Source organism: Typopeltis vanoorti, chromosome 12 (assembly GCF_054136105.1).
Source record: "Typopeltis vanoorti isolate ZY-2024b chromosome 12, IOZ_Tvanoo_1.0, whole genome shotgun sequence".
Classification (NCBI taxonomy): Eukaryota; Metazoa; Arthropoda; class Arachnida; order Uropygi; family Thelyphonidae; genus Typopeltis; species Typopeltis vanoorti.
The window spans coordinates 70,465,247-70,481,692 of record NC_143560.1 but is presented as its reverse complement, the minus strand read 5'-3'; the positions used below and the strand labels follow the sequence as shown (position 1 = coordinate 70,481,692).

At 36.4% G+C, this 16,446-nt stretch overlaps 1 protein-coding gene across 2 annotated transcripts in view; it reads right to left on the bottom strand.

Moving 5' to 3' along the window:
- Positions 1 to 16,446, bottom strand: part of Arms (Ankyrin repeat-rich membrane spanning) — a 640,210-nt gene that overhangs the window by 570,361 nt on the left and 53,403 nt on the right. For both annotated transcript variants that reach the window (XM_090402051.1, XM_090402052.1), the window contains exon 3: positions 13,251 to 13,349. In XM_090402051.1, coding sequence (XP_090258177.1) covers positions 13,251 to 13,349 — 99 coding nt within the window. The remainder of the gene's footprint in view (positions 1 to 13,250; positions 13,350 to 16,446) is intronic.

Genomic DNA, 16,446 nt, shown 5'->3' with positions numbered 1-16,446 from the left:
TTTCTTTGGCTTCTTGGAAGCTAAACTTTTTCGAATGCTTCTTCTCGGAGCTGCATTAGCAATAAAATTTTGTGGAGTGGCGTATCATTCTGCTTAGCCCAATCTGTACATATTAAAACTGTCAGCTGCCCTTCACGTTTTACTTTTTTTTTCTTCACGTTCTTTATCGTCATCTAATTCGTTCTGTAGAGTGATATTTATAATTTCAGCATCTGATTTCATTTCGATTTCACTTTCGGTTCTACCTTTAATCCATTCCATAATATCTGTTTGAGAAATTTCAATATCTGGATTTATATTTTTAACCAAAATTACGCACATTTTGAATTTCCTCTTTTTGTATATCACCATAGTTATACTGTACTGTAATGATAATAAAATAAATAATAATAGTTAAAATAATAATTATTAAAAAAAATAGTACACAAAATAATAATACGTCATAAATTTTTTTTCTTTCAATCCGCAGTTCGGATTACTGGAGGGTTCGGACTAAAGAGGCTCAGATTAGCGAGATACCACTGTATTTATAAATTGTATTACATGTTGTAGTTAGTACAATGAGGGATAATGATTTCATATACATCTTTTTGGCATTTTGCAAAAAAATTCAATTAACTGCCAATGCTGACAAGACAAAAGTTTTTGGAAAGTGGGATCTGAGAGGCATTCCCTTTGGATTAACCCACAAGAAAGAACCTATCACTATACTTGGAATTCCCTTCTCCACCTATCTAATATTACCAATTCAAGATCATACATACAAAAACATTAAAACCTTACATACGTACATAGTTTATTCATAACATGATAGAATGTGAAAAGGGATTTATATTAAATCTCTTTTCTTCGGTATCAAGTCTGAGTTGATACTGAAGCCAACTGAGTTGTAGTTTTTTGACTATACTGACAAGCGGTTCTTGCTTAGCCAGATTTAGCATGGCAGAGTTAGTGATGCGGTCCATCCAGGTGTATCCAAGGATCAGTCTGAGACATGTAGTTCCAAAGGAGTTAATTAGATCTGTAGTTTTTTTGGTGCTTATTGTCCAGGTTTGAGAACCATACAAGAAGATGGATCTATTGGTTGCATGGTATAGTCTTATTTTTGTCTTTAATGATTTCCAGATGGGGTGGAGTTTGTTATGGAAGACTAGAGCCAGCTGTTTACGTTGAAACCATAGAAGACTAAAAAATCGAGCCATTTTCCTTTTCTTCTAAAGCCATTTTACTTAAAACCATAATCTTCCCTGCTTAACTGTACATGATAATTGTTACAGGCATTACAGAAGCTGAAGAAATTATATAGTAAAACTGTCCAATTTTTTAGTCCAGACTATACAAAGAAGTTAAAAAGGAATTTCTTAAACTATCACAGAAGCATGGAGGTTTGAACTTCCAGTGTTAATATTCTGCTATTTAAGCAATACAGCTTAAAAAATTCATAAAATGCTGCAGACTAATCACTGAGTGATTTGTCTGCAGCATTTTACTTGTACTACCTGAGTTTTCATCTCTCCCTATTTGGAATAAATTATTATAAAGGTACAAAAGCTGAAATGCTCCTGAATATTACAACATTTTGTACTTTAACAATCTGGAATTGACATTCTTTCCATTAATAAAAATAAAACTTGGTATAAAGAAATCTTTAACCGCTTTTGCCACAAACTTTCCACAGTTGGATACTGACAATAACATTTTGTTTCATACACTAACAGTAAGGATCCTGCTTGAATAATTACGTATGGTCACCTTCCAGTATATTCCATCTAACAGCAGAGATTCAATCTGTGACATCTGTTACTGAGCGGAAACAGCAGAACATGCATTCTACAGCTGCCCTCTTGCCTTGCGTATTTGGAACAGATTATGTAATGTGTTGGGTAATCCATTACTTACAACAGAACAGGTTCGTTCTTTGCAGTGGCCCCACCTGTCAGCAATGGAAAGAGAATTTTGATTTTTATAATTAATGAATTAAAATATTATTTATTGAAAAATAGAAACAAACATGGATTTGAAAACCAGCAATATGACATACAAATGCTTAAACAACAAATTACATGATAACCACAGTAATTACATTTAATGAAATGAATGTACAGATATTTTGTACTGAAAATAACAGTACCTCATCAGTGCATAGAAACAAGCAAATCAAAGAAATGGGAATACAAGGTGCACACAACAATCAGTTTACCAATTAAAAACAGTTGCCGCATGCTAGAAATTAATATATTAATAAATAATATTAAAACTATTTTTGATGGTTACACAAAATGAGAATCTCCGATTGTTGTATGTACCGTGTATTCCCATTTCTTTGATTTGCTTATTTCTATGCATTGATGGTGTACTGTTATTTTCAGTACAAAATATCTGTACTTTCATTTCATTAAAGTTAATTACTGTGGTTATCGAGTAATTTGTTGTTTATAGTCATGCCATAGGTACCTTTAAATATTAGATACAAATGCTTTATAATATTGTATTGTGGAAATTTTATTGTCCAGTTCAATGATTTTTATATTTAGTAAGAGGCATTCTAGGAGAACAAATTTTCGGCTAGGCATTGTGCAATATTCATCCAGGATCATGGGAGAGGTTTTAAATTGTTTCATACGCTTAGTTCGCTGTGGTCTTATGGACAATTGCAAGGATGACTGTAGAGCAAGTGCAGGCAGAGAAGGCCAACTCAAATAACTTAGATAACTAACTCAAATAACTAAAAACTAAGATAAGGCTAACCACCTAAGTAGCATTCATCTTTACACTTTAGTTTCAATTGATCTTTTGGTTGTTCAGCTGCATGAGACTGGCGGAAAAAAAAAAAAAAAAAAGGATAGCTTTGACTGCATGATGATATAAAAGAGCTGAGGCCTTTTTTTCTATCTCTCATACTATCCATCTGTCTTTTCTTTCTCCTACACTATATACTCCTATACTATCTACTCTAGGCCTATGATGAACACTCTCCCCCCTTTACTTTTTCACCTCAAAAAAAGTCAAAACTTGTCTTGGTAGTGGCTCTTCCCACAGTACATAACAATATAGACAACCGAAAGAAAATGTGCTTTGGATACAATTGATGTGAAGTCAATAGGCTCTATATACAAGTAACTATATACAAGAATAGAAGTTTTAAAAATACTTCACATGCAAACATTGTTTATTTACACTTGGGTAAAGTATTAAACAAGAATATAATTTTTCTTGGCAAGTATAATTTACTCCATAACCAAGAAAAATTTTCTAAAATCCAAATTCATTGACAATTTGTTAATCATTTTTTGAAGTTGCAGCACAGGCTGAATGTAAAGCTCAAGTTAATGGTCTCTCTAGCCACTTGCAATATGCTGAATTTTTTCCTTGAACAGCCATGGCACATCATTTGAAGGAAAAGGTCTCAATAAGGGATCATCATCAAATTCCTGCCATGTAACCTCAAGGGGTGTACAGGATATGACAGTACTACATGAAAAAATTACATCATTACTAACATCCTATCTACAATTTTCCTCCAAATCAGTCTGTTACTTGTCAAGACTCCAACATTATCAGATCTTATATTTCTATCGTCTAAGGCAGCACTTTCTACCGTATCAATCCACCTATATCTTGGTCTTCCTCTGGGTCGTTTTCCTGCCAACCTGGAAGAGAACACTTGTTTTGCTAATCTTTCCTCTCCCATTCTATTCAAGTGCCCATAACACCTGAGATTAGCTCTGCTAACGCATTCCTGGATGCTGACAATGTCAAGTTCTTTCCTAATATCCTCATTCTAAATATGATATTGCCATTGATGCCATCTGTTCACGCCTCTAATCTTTCTCAGGACTCTCATATCTGCAGTCTCTAGTCTTTGGTCAAGTGTTTTACTTCTGACCCAGCTCTCAGATCCATAAGTTAAAACTCGTTTGAAAACAGTCTTGTATACAGCTAATTTAGTGTTCCGACTAATTTCTCTCTTATTCCATATGAATTTATTCAATTGACTTCCCACCATACCAACTTTGCTGATTCTGTTGTCGATTTCTATATTTAATTTACCATCTTCAGTAAAAATCGTGCTTAAGTAGTTGAAATGTTTTACTTGTTCCACAGGTTCTCCATTCACAACACAGTTGACATTTTCAATGATTCTGCCTATTTTCATTGTCTTTGTCTTTTTATTGCTGACCTTCATACCATATCTATTACAATGGCAATTGAATTTAGTCAGAGAATCTTGCAGACTTGTAGCGGATTTATTTAGAAGTGTAACATCATCCACATAAAGCAAAGAGCTGACATTAACATCTCCAATTTTGATATCAGGTTTAATACCACTTTCCTTCATAATGTGATCCATATAGATAATGAATAACAGAGGGAATAATGTACATCCCTGTCTCACACCAGATTTAACATTAAACCATCTTCCTGTACTTCCTTCAATTCTAACTGCTGACTTACAACTCAAATAAAGACTATGTATTGCTTGATATAATGCCCCATTGACACCATATAACTACAGCGTATTGAACAGCTTCTCTCTTGGCACCTTGTCATATGCCTTTTCCAAATCGACAAAACTTAAATACAGAACTTTGTTATATTCCCATGCTTTCTCGACTCTTTGTCGTAAAGTGAAGATCTGATCTTGACAGCCTCTGTTTAGCCTGAATCCAGCTTGTTCTTCACCAAGCTTTTCTTACGCAATTCTTCTCAACCGTTTCTCAAATATACTTGCATAGATCTTGCCAGGAACACTCAATAGGGAAATACCTCTGTAATTCTCACATTCAGTTTTATTTCCCTTTTTATATATGGGTACAATGAGAGCTCTACTCCAATCATTGGGAATTCGTCCCTCTGTCCAGGCTTTCAGAACTATGCAGTGCAGCCACTGTAAGACTTTTATACCACCATACTTCAGCATTTCTGATCGAATATCATCTACTCCTGCTGCCTTTCCACATTTCAAGCCTTTGATGGCTTTTTCTACTTCAAGTACGGATATGTATTCCTGACTGCATGCCTGGTCAGTGTTTTTTTATCACTGTGCTGTCATCACTGCTTGTTTCATTTAGCAGTTTTTCAAAGTAATTACTCCATACTTCAAGGATATCTTTTTCTCCTGTTTTCATGTCACCTTTATCATCTCTAACTCCTTTTACAGCACTCTTTCCTCCATTCCTAAGCTTCTTCAACAACCTCCAGAATATTTTGCCACCTTCTTGATATTTATTTGCTATATTCTTGCCAAAGTCCTCCCATGACTTTTGTTTAGCTAGTTTTACACAGTGTTTAGCATTTTTGCATTTGTCTCTAAGAGAACAAGCTGACTTATTTGACAGGAACTTTTGATATGCTTTCTTCTTTTCCTTCACTGCCTCTTTAACTTCCTGTGTCCACCAGGGAGTTCTGATTTTTTTTATCCTTGCAGACAACCTCACCACATGCCTCTCTAGCAGAATCAATCGATGTTTCCCTCAGAGTTTGCCACCGAATCTCCAAGGTTTGATTCCTGTTCTCAAAATCTTTCATTTTTTTTTCAATAATCTTTGTGTATTTTAGTCTACAATTCACATCTGAGAGCTGCTCAACTTTTATTCACTTTAAAACTTTCTTACATGTTATTCTTTTCAATATGAAATTCAATTTCATCCTGCTCAAGACTAAATAGTGATCACTTCCAATTTCAAATCCTCTGTACACTCTGGTGTCCTGCACCAGGGAGAAAACATCACTATCAACAATAACATAGTCAATGAGACTTTTGTTATTCCTAGCCTCTTCTCTCCATGTGAATTTGTGCACATTTTTATGTTGGAACATGGTGTTAGTAATAACCAGTCCATGTCCAAGGCAGAAATCCAACAAATATTTGCCATTATTATTAGCTTTGTTCTTTTCTCCAAATTTTCCCAAAATATTTTTGTATGTCTCACAATCATTTCCTACTCTGCTATTTAGATCCCCAACAAGGACCAACTTTTCCTTTTTCATTGTGTCAGTTGCTTTTTCTAAAGCGTCAAAAAATTCCTCCACTTCTACCTTAGTAGAACCTTCTGTGGGACCATAGGCACAAATAAGTCTCATTGTCCAGTTCCCCATTCTCATATTTGCCCACATTACTCTACTTGAGACTGACTGCCATTCAAGAAGATTAGCCTCGTATTTTGTGTTGAATACTATGGCTACTCCTTCTTTTCCTTGATTGTCATTGCCTGAATATAACATTTTGTATTTATTGCTCAGAAAGATCTCACCAGTTTTGGTCTTTTTTGTTTCAGTCACCCCTATTATGTCGATCTGGTACTTATCTAATTCCTCAGCTAGCTCCATTTCTTTGCCATTCAGGCTTCTTACGTTGATAGTACCGATCTTTAACTCTGGTGATGTTGAGTTGGGGTTTGTTTTCAGATTTGTTCCAGTAGCTGACTTTTCGCTGTTTGCCCTGGTTCCCTGGGGAAAACAACGGGAGCCTTGTTTAACCGGGCGACACCCCAGCCGGCATGAAATTTTGTCATGTTGTACCATCATTTTTTATTTTGGTTTAACCAATAAGAATACAATTTGGTCGGCTAAATCCCAAATTGCCAGCCCATCCTCGTTCATTCAATAACCAAGTAGATACCCAACAGGGTGCACCACGAGAAGGTGAGGATTGGACATTAGGTCAGAAGCCCTGGTCGGTTCTCCGCATTCCTTTAAAGGCTATGTGGAGGTCTCCTCTCAGTTATACAGATTTGACCCTTAAGCACCCCTCAATAAGGGATGTGGGTTTTATTATAGTTAGCATTACTTCTGCTATTCAATCCAACCAGGTTAGCTGAGAGGTTAGTGAATCCACTCACCAACCAACATGCTGCAGGTTCAAATCTGTCACTAGCATGGATGCTTGTGATTGCCTTTAAATAGGAAATGAATTTCATTACTCAGTGTGAGACAACTACTCTACTTATTGGAGGCCTGAAGTGGCTTGAAAAAGTTCCATGTTTAGTCCCTAGAGCAGTATTTCCATACTATGTAAAACACAAATAAAAATACTAAAAGAATAAATAAAATTAATAAAAATAAATAAAATCCTTAACCAACCCAATCCATAGTACAAATGTACTATAGGTCTGCATATAACCTTCCATCGGTGGAAGCCACAAAAAAAAAAATAAATCAGAATAGATGTTTGGATCAAAACAACAAAAACAAAACTCATCATGGAAAAATAAATTAAAGACACCAAGATATTATATTCTTGGTTTAATCTTTTATCCGAGTATAATCAAAGAAAGTTTGTGCATGAAGTAACTTCATGACTGGGCAACTCGTATACAGACACTAATGATTTCACATCACTTGCCTTAGTATCCCATAATTCAAATCACATATCCTTACGGACATGTTTAATGCTATGCATTATGGATAGGGCCGCTACCAGACTGGTTTCAACTTTTACTGAGGTCTCATCAGTGGGAGCCAGACCCAGAAGTGATAACAAGGTTGAAGTAATGTAGAAGTCATATTTCCATATTTGGCTACTTGCATATGGAAATATGACTTCCACAATTTACACTTGGATAAAAGATTAAAACCAAGAATATAATTTCTTGGCATCTTTAATTTATAGTATAACCAAGTGGTAGAGTAGCACATAGCACCAATGCGACAAAAAATAATGGCGTCCAAAAATACAACGCCGTTGTTCAAAAACTTTAATGTGAGGGAGTTTGTCCAGTGTGATATGTGCTGGATGTATATTTTCCCGAAAGAGGCTGAAGTTTGGATGGAAAATGATAGTGGTTGGAGACTGTGCAAAAAAAAAGTAAGGAAAGTGAGGAATTGAAGTATGTCAGGTCATGAGATTGTTGTGGAAGAAGAAAACCAGAATGTGATTGAAAATAGTGGCTTGATAGGGAATTGCGATGTTGTACAAAATGGCAATGAGAGCAGCGATCAAAGAGAGAGTGAAAGCAATTATACAGAGAGAGAAAATGGTTTAAATGATGAAAAAAAATGAGGAATTATTGTAAGGAGTGAGATCGCATGGTTACGTGGAGTAATACACAGTGCAAAGCGGCAGTTGGAGCACCTGCAAAACTCTTTCCAGAGTGCCTCAGCTAAAAATAAGCAAGTGTTTAAAAGGAAAAATAAACATAAGAGTGGGAGAGTTTCAGAAATGAAGGAAAGAGTGTTGTACGGTGACTTGTTATTAAGAGATCTGATAGATAAGAGTTTAACTAAATCGTACTTACCGGGTGCAAAATTTAAGGATGTAAGTGAGAGTATTAGAGCGTAAAAACAGAGGGTGAAAGAATTGATAGTTGTGGCAAGTACGAATGAATTGAAAGGAGATAAATTTTTTATGAGAGAGGACTTGAAAGTATTGTTAAAGGTAGTGAAAGAAAAGAGTGACAGAGTTAGGATGGCGAGTCTGTGCTGCAGTACGACAGAGAGGAGTTTAGAAGGAAGGCCATAATCGCAAATAACTTTATGCGCAGGTTATGCAGACGGTGTGGTGTGGAATTCATGGTAGTGTGAATGAGGTTGATGGGTGAAAGGATTTATACAAGATGGATGGCCTGCATTTGAATGGATTTGGTGTGCAGAGACTAGAAAAAGTGTTGCTGAATGAAGTGAAAATGGATGTGCAGAACCAGGGAAACTAGAACTACCAAGGAGGGAGGGAAGTGGATATGCAGACATCAGTGAGACAGTTGAGTGTAAGAATGTATATAATGTACCTGAGCCAGTACTAAGGACAAGAAATCGGAATGGGATAGTTAGAATAATGCATCGATATGGGGGGGGGACAAAGGGACCTCTGAATTTCATGTATGCTAATGCCAAGAGTATTAGGAACAAGAAGGAAGAATTTTTGGCCTTGGTTGGCTCTTCCTGGCCACAGGTTATTGGCATTAGTGAAACATGACTGACAGAAGAGGATATAGTTAGTGGGATAGAATGTGTAGGTTATAGTGTGTTTAGGAAGGACAGAGAGAATAAAATAGGGATAAGAGTGTTGAAGCTGTATTGCAGGATAGTGAAAAGAGCTCATTTGAGGCTATTTGGTGTGAGATTGTGACTAGCAGAACAAAATATACAGTTGGGTGCTGCTATAGACCAGGTGATGGAATAGATGGTGGAGATAGTATGCATAAACAAATTGATGAAATGAGTGGAAGGAGGGTAATTATTATGGGGGATTTCAACTATGGTAACATTGATTGGAAGGACAGGACAGGACACATGGGAGGAAGGAACTGGATTTTATTCAATTATTAAGGGATAACTATCTGAGACAACATGTAATAGAAAATACTAGGGGTTTGAGAGTGCTTGACCTGGTAATAGCATCTAAGAATTTGACTGTAATGAATATGACCATGTTGCCACCTATTGGTGAGAGTGCTCATAAGGTATCATAGGGATCACCTGGGAGTTGGCTAAAGGTGTGGAATTTTCGATTAAGACAGGTAATATGTGGAATTACCATGCTGGCAAGTATGACAAGCTTAGGAGATTGCTTGGTTCAGTGCCATGGCATGTAAAACCGCAAGGGCTGGATGTCGATAGAGCATGGGAAGTGGTCAAGGAGAATTTACAGGAGGTTATGGCTGACTGTATATGACTGTCTGAATAGTAAAACAATTAAGGGTTAAATGGATGAATAACACCATTAAGCTTGAGCTGCAAAAAAAGAAACAACTGTGGAGGGAATTTAAAGAAAAGGTGACCTGCAGGCACACGAACAGTATAAAGCGCGGGCCAGAAGGGTAACGAGTGTGGTAAGAAAAGCGAAAATGGATTATGAAAGGAAACTAGCTATGCAAGCTAAAGAGAATCCCAAAGTTTTTTAAATATGCTGCAAGCAAAAAAAAAAACTGTACACGGCAGAATGATTTTAAGGAATGCCGATAGTAAGAAGGTCCCTGAATCAGTCGATATAGTGGAATTACTGAGTGAGCACTTTTCAAGAGTATATCATCCAGGTGGTGACACTGAAAGAATGAAGGAACCATTAGTTTATATGAATAAATTTTGATGAATGAAGTGGAGGTGAATAGTCTATTACAGAACCTTAATGCGAATACATCTGTGGGATTGGATGGTATACCTGCACAGGTCTTACGTGAAGCGGCTAAAGAATTATCAGTACCCTTGACCATGTTGTTTAATCTGAGTCTCGGGTCTGGTTTAGACCCGAAGGTGTGGAAAGAGGGGAAAATAGCTCCACTGCATAAAAGAGGATCCAAGACTATTGTTGCAAATTACCGACCGATCAGCATATCAGAAGTCGTTGTCAAGGTCTTGGAGAAAGTAGTCAAAGGAAAAATACAGGAATGGATTGATGAAAATGAGATACTGTATGGGGGGACAGCATGGCTTTGTGAAGGGTAGACATCCCATAACTTGCTAAAGTTTTATAACACAGTGACGGCTGAACTGGATAAGGGTAATGGGTTTACAGTGATACTGCTGGACCTGGCTAAGGCCTTTGACAGGATACCACATGGAATTCTAATCCGTAAACAGCAACATATGGGAATGGGAATGGTGAGATGGATAGGTGGGTGGTTGATGGAGAGATATCAGAGAGTGGTTTATTCAGGAGTTGAGTCCAGGAGTTGATGACGGCCTGTGACTAGTAGTGTGCTGCAGGGTTCGGTTCTTGGACCACTACTTTTCAATTTGTTCATTAACAATATAGGAAAGGATCTGAGAGGAAGTGTTCACTTGTTTGCTGATGATGCAAAGTTGGGTAGAGCAATAGTGAATGCAGAAGATGTTAAAAACTTGCAGGACGACTTGGATAGATTGGAGTTCTGGGCTAAGGAGAATGGATGTCAATTTAATGTGACAAAATGTAAGGTTATGCATTTTGGGGTGAAAAGATTAGCAGCAGTATACCACATTGGTGGAACTATACTCCAGGAAATTGATGAGGTCAGGGACTTGGGAAGTGTTTGTGGACAGGGAGATGAAGTTTAGGGGACACGTTGCAAAAGTGGCTAAATCAGCTCATCAAATCACTTGGTTGCTGAAAAATAGTTTGACGAGCAGAGACAAGCAAGTTATTGTTCCTCTGTACGGAGCCTTGATAAGACCTCATCTCAACTACTTTGCCCAGATTGGGTCACCTAGGTTTCTTCTTGATGGGGAGAAGGTAGAGAGGATCCAGAGGCAAGCAACCACGACGATAGCAGGTCTATGGAATGAACCTAATGAGAATAGGTTGAAGATTTGTGGGTTGCAGAAATGCAAGTTATTGTTCCTCTGTACGGAGCCTTGATAAGACCTCATCTCAACTACTTTGCCCAGATTGGGTCACCTAGGTTTCTTCTTGATGGGGAGAAGGTAGAGAGGATCCAGAGGCAAGCAACCACGACGATAGCAGGTCTATGGAATGAACCTAATGAGAATAGGTTGAAGATTTGTGGGTTGCAGAAATGCAAGTTATTGTTCCTCTGTACGGAGCCTTGATAAGACCTCATCTCAACTACTTTGCCCAGATTGGGTCACCTAGGTTTCTTCTTGATGGGGAGAAGGTAGAGAGGATCCAGAGGCAAGCAACCACGATGATAGCAGGTCTATGGAATGAACCTAATGAGAATAGGTTGAAGATTTGTGGGTTGCAGAAATTGGTTGATAAGTGGAAAAGAGGAGATGTGATTGAGACATTCAAATTGCTGAATTGTTTCTATAGGATTAATTCAGAGGATATTTTTGAAGAGTGTGGTTAGCAAGGGTGTTAGAGCTGGGTTCTTTACTTTAGAGTGGTAAATGAGTGGAATAAGCTGCCAGAGTCTGTTGTGGGTGCTATGACAGTGAATGAGTTGAAGGCAAGGTATGATAGATACTGTGAGAATGTCGAATAGTTGTGTGGACATGATGTTTAGGGACTCCCTCGATGAGTCTAAGGACTCCCTGGAGTCGCCTGTAATAATAGTAATAAAAAACTTTCTTCATCATGGAAAAGAAGAGCAGAGGTTCTGGAGAGAATCCTATTTGCCATTACCATAATGCCAATGAATATGAGAATTTGTCACTAATTGAATGAAGGATATTCTGTAGTAAAAGAAACTTGGATGAGGTTATGTTCTCAGTTACCAAGATAAGTGCACATCTACAGTATATTTGGAACAAAAATTTGTCAAGGGAGGATTATATGGTATTCGAGTAAGTAGATGAACAATTTGTGTTAGGTTATTACTAATGACAAATTACTCAGTATTTCTGACAGCTTGATGAGGGGAGCTGGAGAGAAGGAAAGCTAGGTTTCAGTTTTGGAATGCATTTACCAAGGAAGGTGACATCAGTGAGTATCTGAACTACAAAAAAATTAACAGAAATTAATGCAACAAAATGTGGTAAAGAAATTCTGAACTGAAGTTAATGAAATGGGTGGAAGAAATCTAGGTTGACATTCTCTGACATGAGAATGCCAGGATGTTGGGAAATGATTTTTGTCGTGTTTCTTTTTTCTTATTTTTTAATTATTTTTGGTTATTTTTGTGTATTTTTGGATAGAAATTAAAATTAATTTCTTAATGATTCTGTTTTTTTTTTATTATTATTATATGACACCTCCAGGAAGTCCAAAGACTCATCGAGGAAGGGCACCTACTCTATAGCTACTCCGTCTCCACCAACTACAACGAACCGCAACTACACCAACACCATCTGCCGTCCACCACCACTAGTATTTTCACAGACAATCACAAACATCCATGTCCACACCGGGATTCGAACCTGCAGCCTTTTGGCTGGAGAGCAGATACGCTAACCACTCAGCCAACCAGGCCGGCAATTCCTTGCGATTTTGTGAGATAGTTTTTTGATCTATAGAATAAATATTTTTTGTATGTTTTCTTTCGTGGTCAGTGAGGAAGAAAACATATAGAATAGGATCATACAAGAGAGTGAGACGTTAAACATGTTGCTCATACAAAAGGAACCAAATCTTCTATCCATGAACAATCTCAACAGTGTCTCTGTATACCATGCATTATCTAACAAAGAAATCAGCCTGAATTATTTGGTGGGTGGGACATTGTCCTGATTCTCTACTATCAGGGTTAGCCTCATGTACTATATAAAAATCCAGCCTGTCAAATGACTTTACTGCTGTACCCTTGAAAATAAACAATAGTATTAAATTTTATTACTAAACAACAGTATAATAAACAATATACAATATAAAATGCAAAATAAACAATAGTATTACATTTCATTACTAATTAACATATAACAGAAAAAAAAATTACATTATCTTCAGCATTAACATCAGCTCCTTGTTGCAAAAGCTCCTCGACTACAGCAATGTTATCATTTTGACAAGCCAGCATTAAGAGAGTTTGCCCATTCTGTGAAATAAAAACAATAACAAAAAAAAAAATATATATATATATATAAAATTAGTTTGAATGACAATATACCGAGAATGAAAAAGAAACGGCTTAATGTTAAGATACTACTAGTTTCATTGAATAAATCAACTTCTTCGGGTATCACAGGCAAAGAATTATATAAAATAACAGAGACATTATAAAATTACATCAACAGATCTAGTATAAAACACAATAGTACATTTTAAAAGCAGGAATGCGTACACGAGTTCCAATTGAAGTTGACTACGTGCGTGAGCTGTCACGAGTGCCCAATACTGGACAGTGGCAATGTGTGCATCAGAAAGATTGTAGCTAAGGCAGTTGTTAATATGGGATGAATCGAGCGATATTTCTATAGATTCAATAATCTTTCTTTCGAGTCCATCATAACACCATGGATATTAGAAGATTGCAGCTAGTCTACGAGGTGTTGGCGGCCTTCATCTGAGTTGATAGAGAAGAAAATGTGGCTAGAGAGAGTGTGCTGGCGCTGGTCCTATTGTAGGAGATGTCTCTTTGGTGTTCTTCCATACGTAAAAGGATGGATTTAGCTGTCTGGCCGTAATATGGTTTGCCACATTCACACAAAATCTTGTAAACTCTTGGATACTGAATAGGAAGATGTTTCACTTTAGGTCTACTTAGCATGGAGCAAAGTTTTGGAAACGTAGTGAAGCAAGTTCTAATGTTGAATTTCTTAAGAATTTTTGCCAGGTTTGGGGAGGGGAGAGCTGATGTATGGCAATGATATAAAAGCTCTTGGGGGAGAAGAATGTATTCAGAAAAGTATTAACTTGTCTGAATACATCCTAGTCTTCATTAATCAAGAACATTCAGAAGAATTAGAAATAATTTTTAAAAAATAACATCAGCCTCTCTTTTATATAACTGCATAACAGTTGTCACCTTTGTTAGTTCTTACTGTTTTGTCAACTAGTTTGTTTATTTACACCTGAAGAAATCCTGTTTAATTGGGATGAAACATCGTGTTACTAAGTAAATAAATGCTATCACATTATTCCAGTGTTCTGTCTTATAAACATCGCACGCACATACACACACAGGTATCCCTTGATTAACGCGATTAATTAATCCCTCAACATTACCACGTATATCAAAATTGCATTAATCAAATATAATAATCACTGGTAAAAAATTACAATATGTCCATGATTGATTAGTGTATTAATAATTCGTTTTATATGGTACTTCTTTTAGGAAAGATAAAAAATCAATGCAGTGTAAATGTTTACTAAACACTTGTACCTACATTAGTTACTGCATTTTTTTATTAAAAAAAAGGTTATCAAGAGTCATTTGAACAGTTTTAGTATTTTTCCTATCAGCATAAGTTCTACGACAACATGCAAAATGACTCTCTAGGCCTCAGCAAACAATCTTTCTTCGATTAACATCTGGATCCATATCCATTCCTGGCTGCTTAAACGATTCTAAACTGTGAAATATTCCATCCAGTTCTTTGATTGTTAACTACTTCAGAACATCATCTTCGCATTCCATTTCTTCTTTGTCTTCATATGCACGTTTTGTTCAATTTCAAGAAGATCGTTGTGACTGAAATCTTCTGAATTTAAATCCAATAATTTCTTAACAACTTCTACATCAACAATATCAAAACCAAGGTCTTCATCAATTGTAACGATTTCTTCAACCATGTTGTTCACAAGATTTTGAAAACTGCCTAAGTCATTAGTGCATTCTGCAAAATGTTTTCCCAGCAGCTCTCATGCAGCCAGAAGACACTTGCTCCCACGAATCATGAAAATTTTCAATTGCGTGTTTAATGTTAAAATATTTCCAAAATTCATGGAGCCTAATCGCATTTTCTCCCATTATTGTTTCTATTGCCTTTGAGAATGTCTTTTTTTAAAAAAAATAGGCTTTGAAAGTTGCAATGACGCCCATGTCCATGAGTAGTAGCAATGATGTCGTATATGGGAATTTTGGTAAATTTAAAGGCGCATTAATTAAAACTCTTGCCGCATATATCAAGGGTTGTCGTAATTAATTTCATCGCATTAATCAAATCCCACATTACGCAAGGGATACCTGTATGCATATATATGTGTGTGTGTTTGAAATTAGATGCATTTGTATCAGTCTAAGAAAGGAAATCAGATTTTGTCTGGACTGTTGGTATTATCAAAGAAAAAAAAAAGATAGTGAAGTGAGCTTTTTTTTAAATGGAGATTGTGTTTTGATAGCAATGAAGTTTATACGGTCATCCAAACCTCATTAAAGAAAGGTACAAAAATCAGTGTTTAAGGTGATGATTATAAATCTCAAAGAGTAAATCATGTGGTTAAGGAAGATTCGTCATATGAAGAGGAGGAGTAGAAGTTGTTGAGAGAAAGTCATTAATGTAAACAAGTAAGAGCAAGGACAAAAACATGAAGCCCTAGGATACTCTAATATTGGTGGAGAAATCTCTTCAGATTTCTCCACCAATGAATGCTGTGAATGCTGAAAAGTTCTTAGCCTAACAATGAAAAAACGATTATTTTAAATTAAGGGGATATTAGATCCCACATTGTTTTAAAACCAAATAAGAAACTCAAAGATTAGAATCAGAGAGTTTCATGCCGAATATAGTATAAAAACTATAAAAGTATTGGCAAATACTAGCGTGAGCTAATGCAAGTAGTCCTAGAACGTAGTACAAACATGGGCAACTCGTTGCAAAGGTGGGTAAAGTTCTGATCGCTATTCTTAGTATTTTCCATAATGTACAAACACATTTCCTAGGAAATGTATGCTGTTATTACATTATGGTGGGAGGTCACTACCCAGACTGGTTTCAGCCTTTTTTGAGGCCTCATCAGTGAGTAGCTAGACCAAATTAATACCAAAGGGTATAACAAAAAGAACTTATATACTCTGCTATACAAGTTGTCCAAAAGGTGCACCCATTAAGTTACTTAAATATAAAGAGCCAACAGGCTTCATTTCGGCGATATAAACATTATTTTAAATTAAGGGGATATTAGATCCCACATTGTTTTAAAACCTAATAAGAAACTCAAAGATTGGAATCGAAAAAAAGAATTTATAA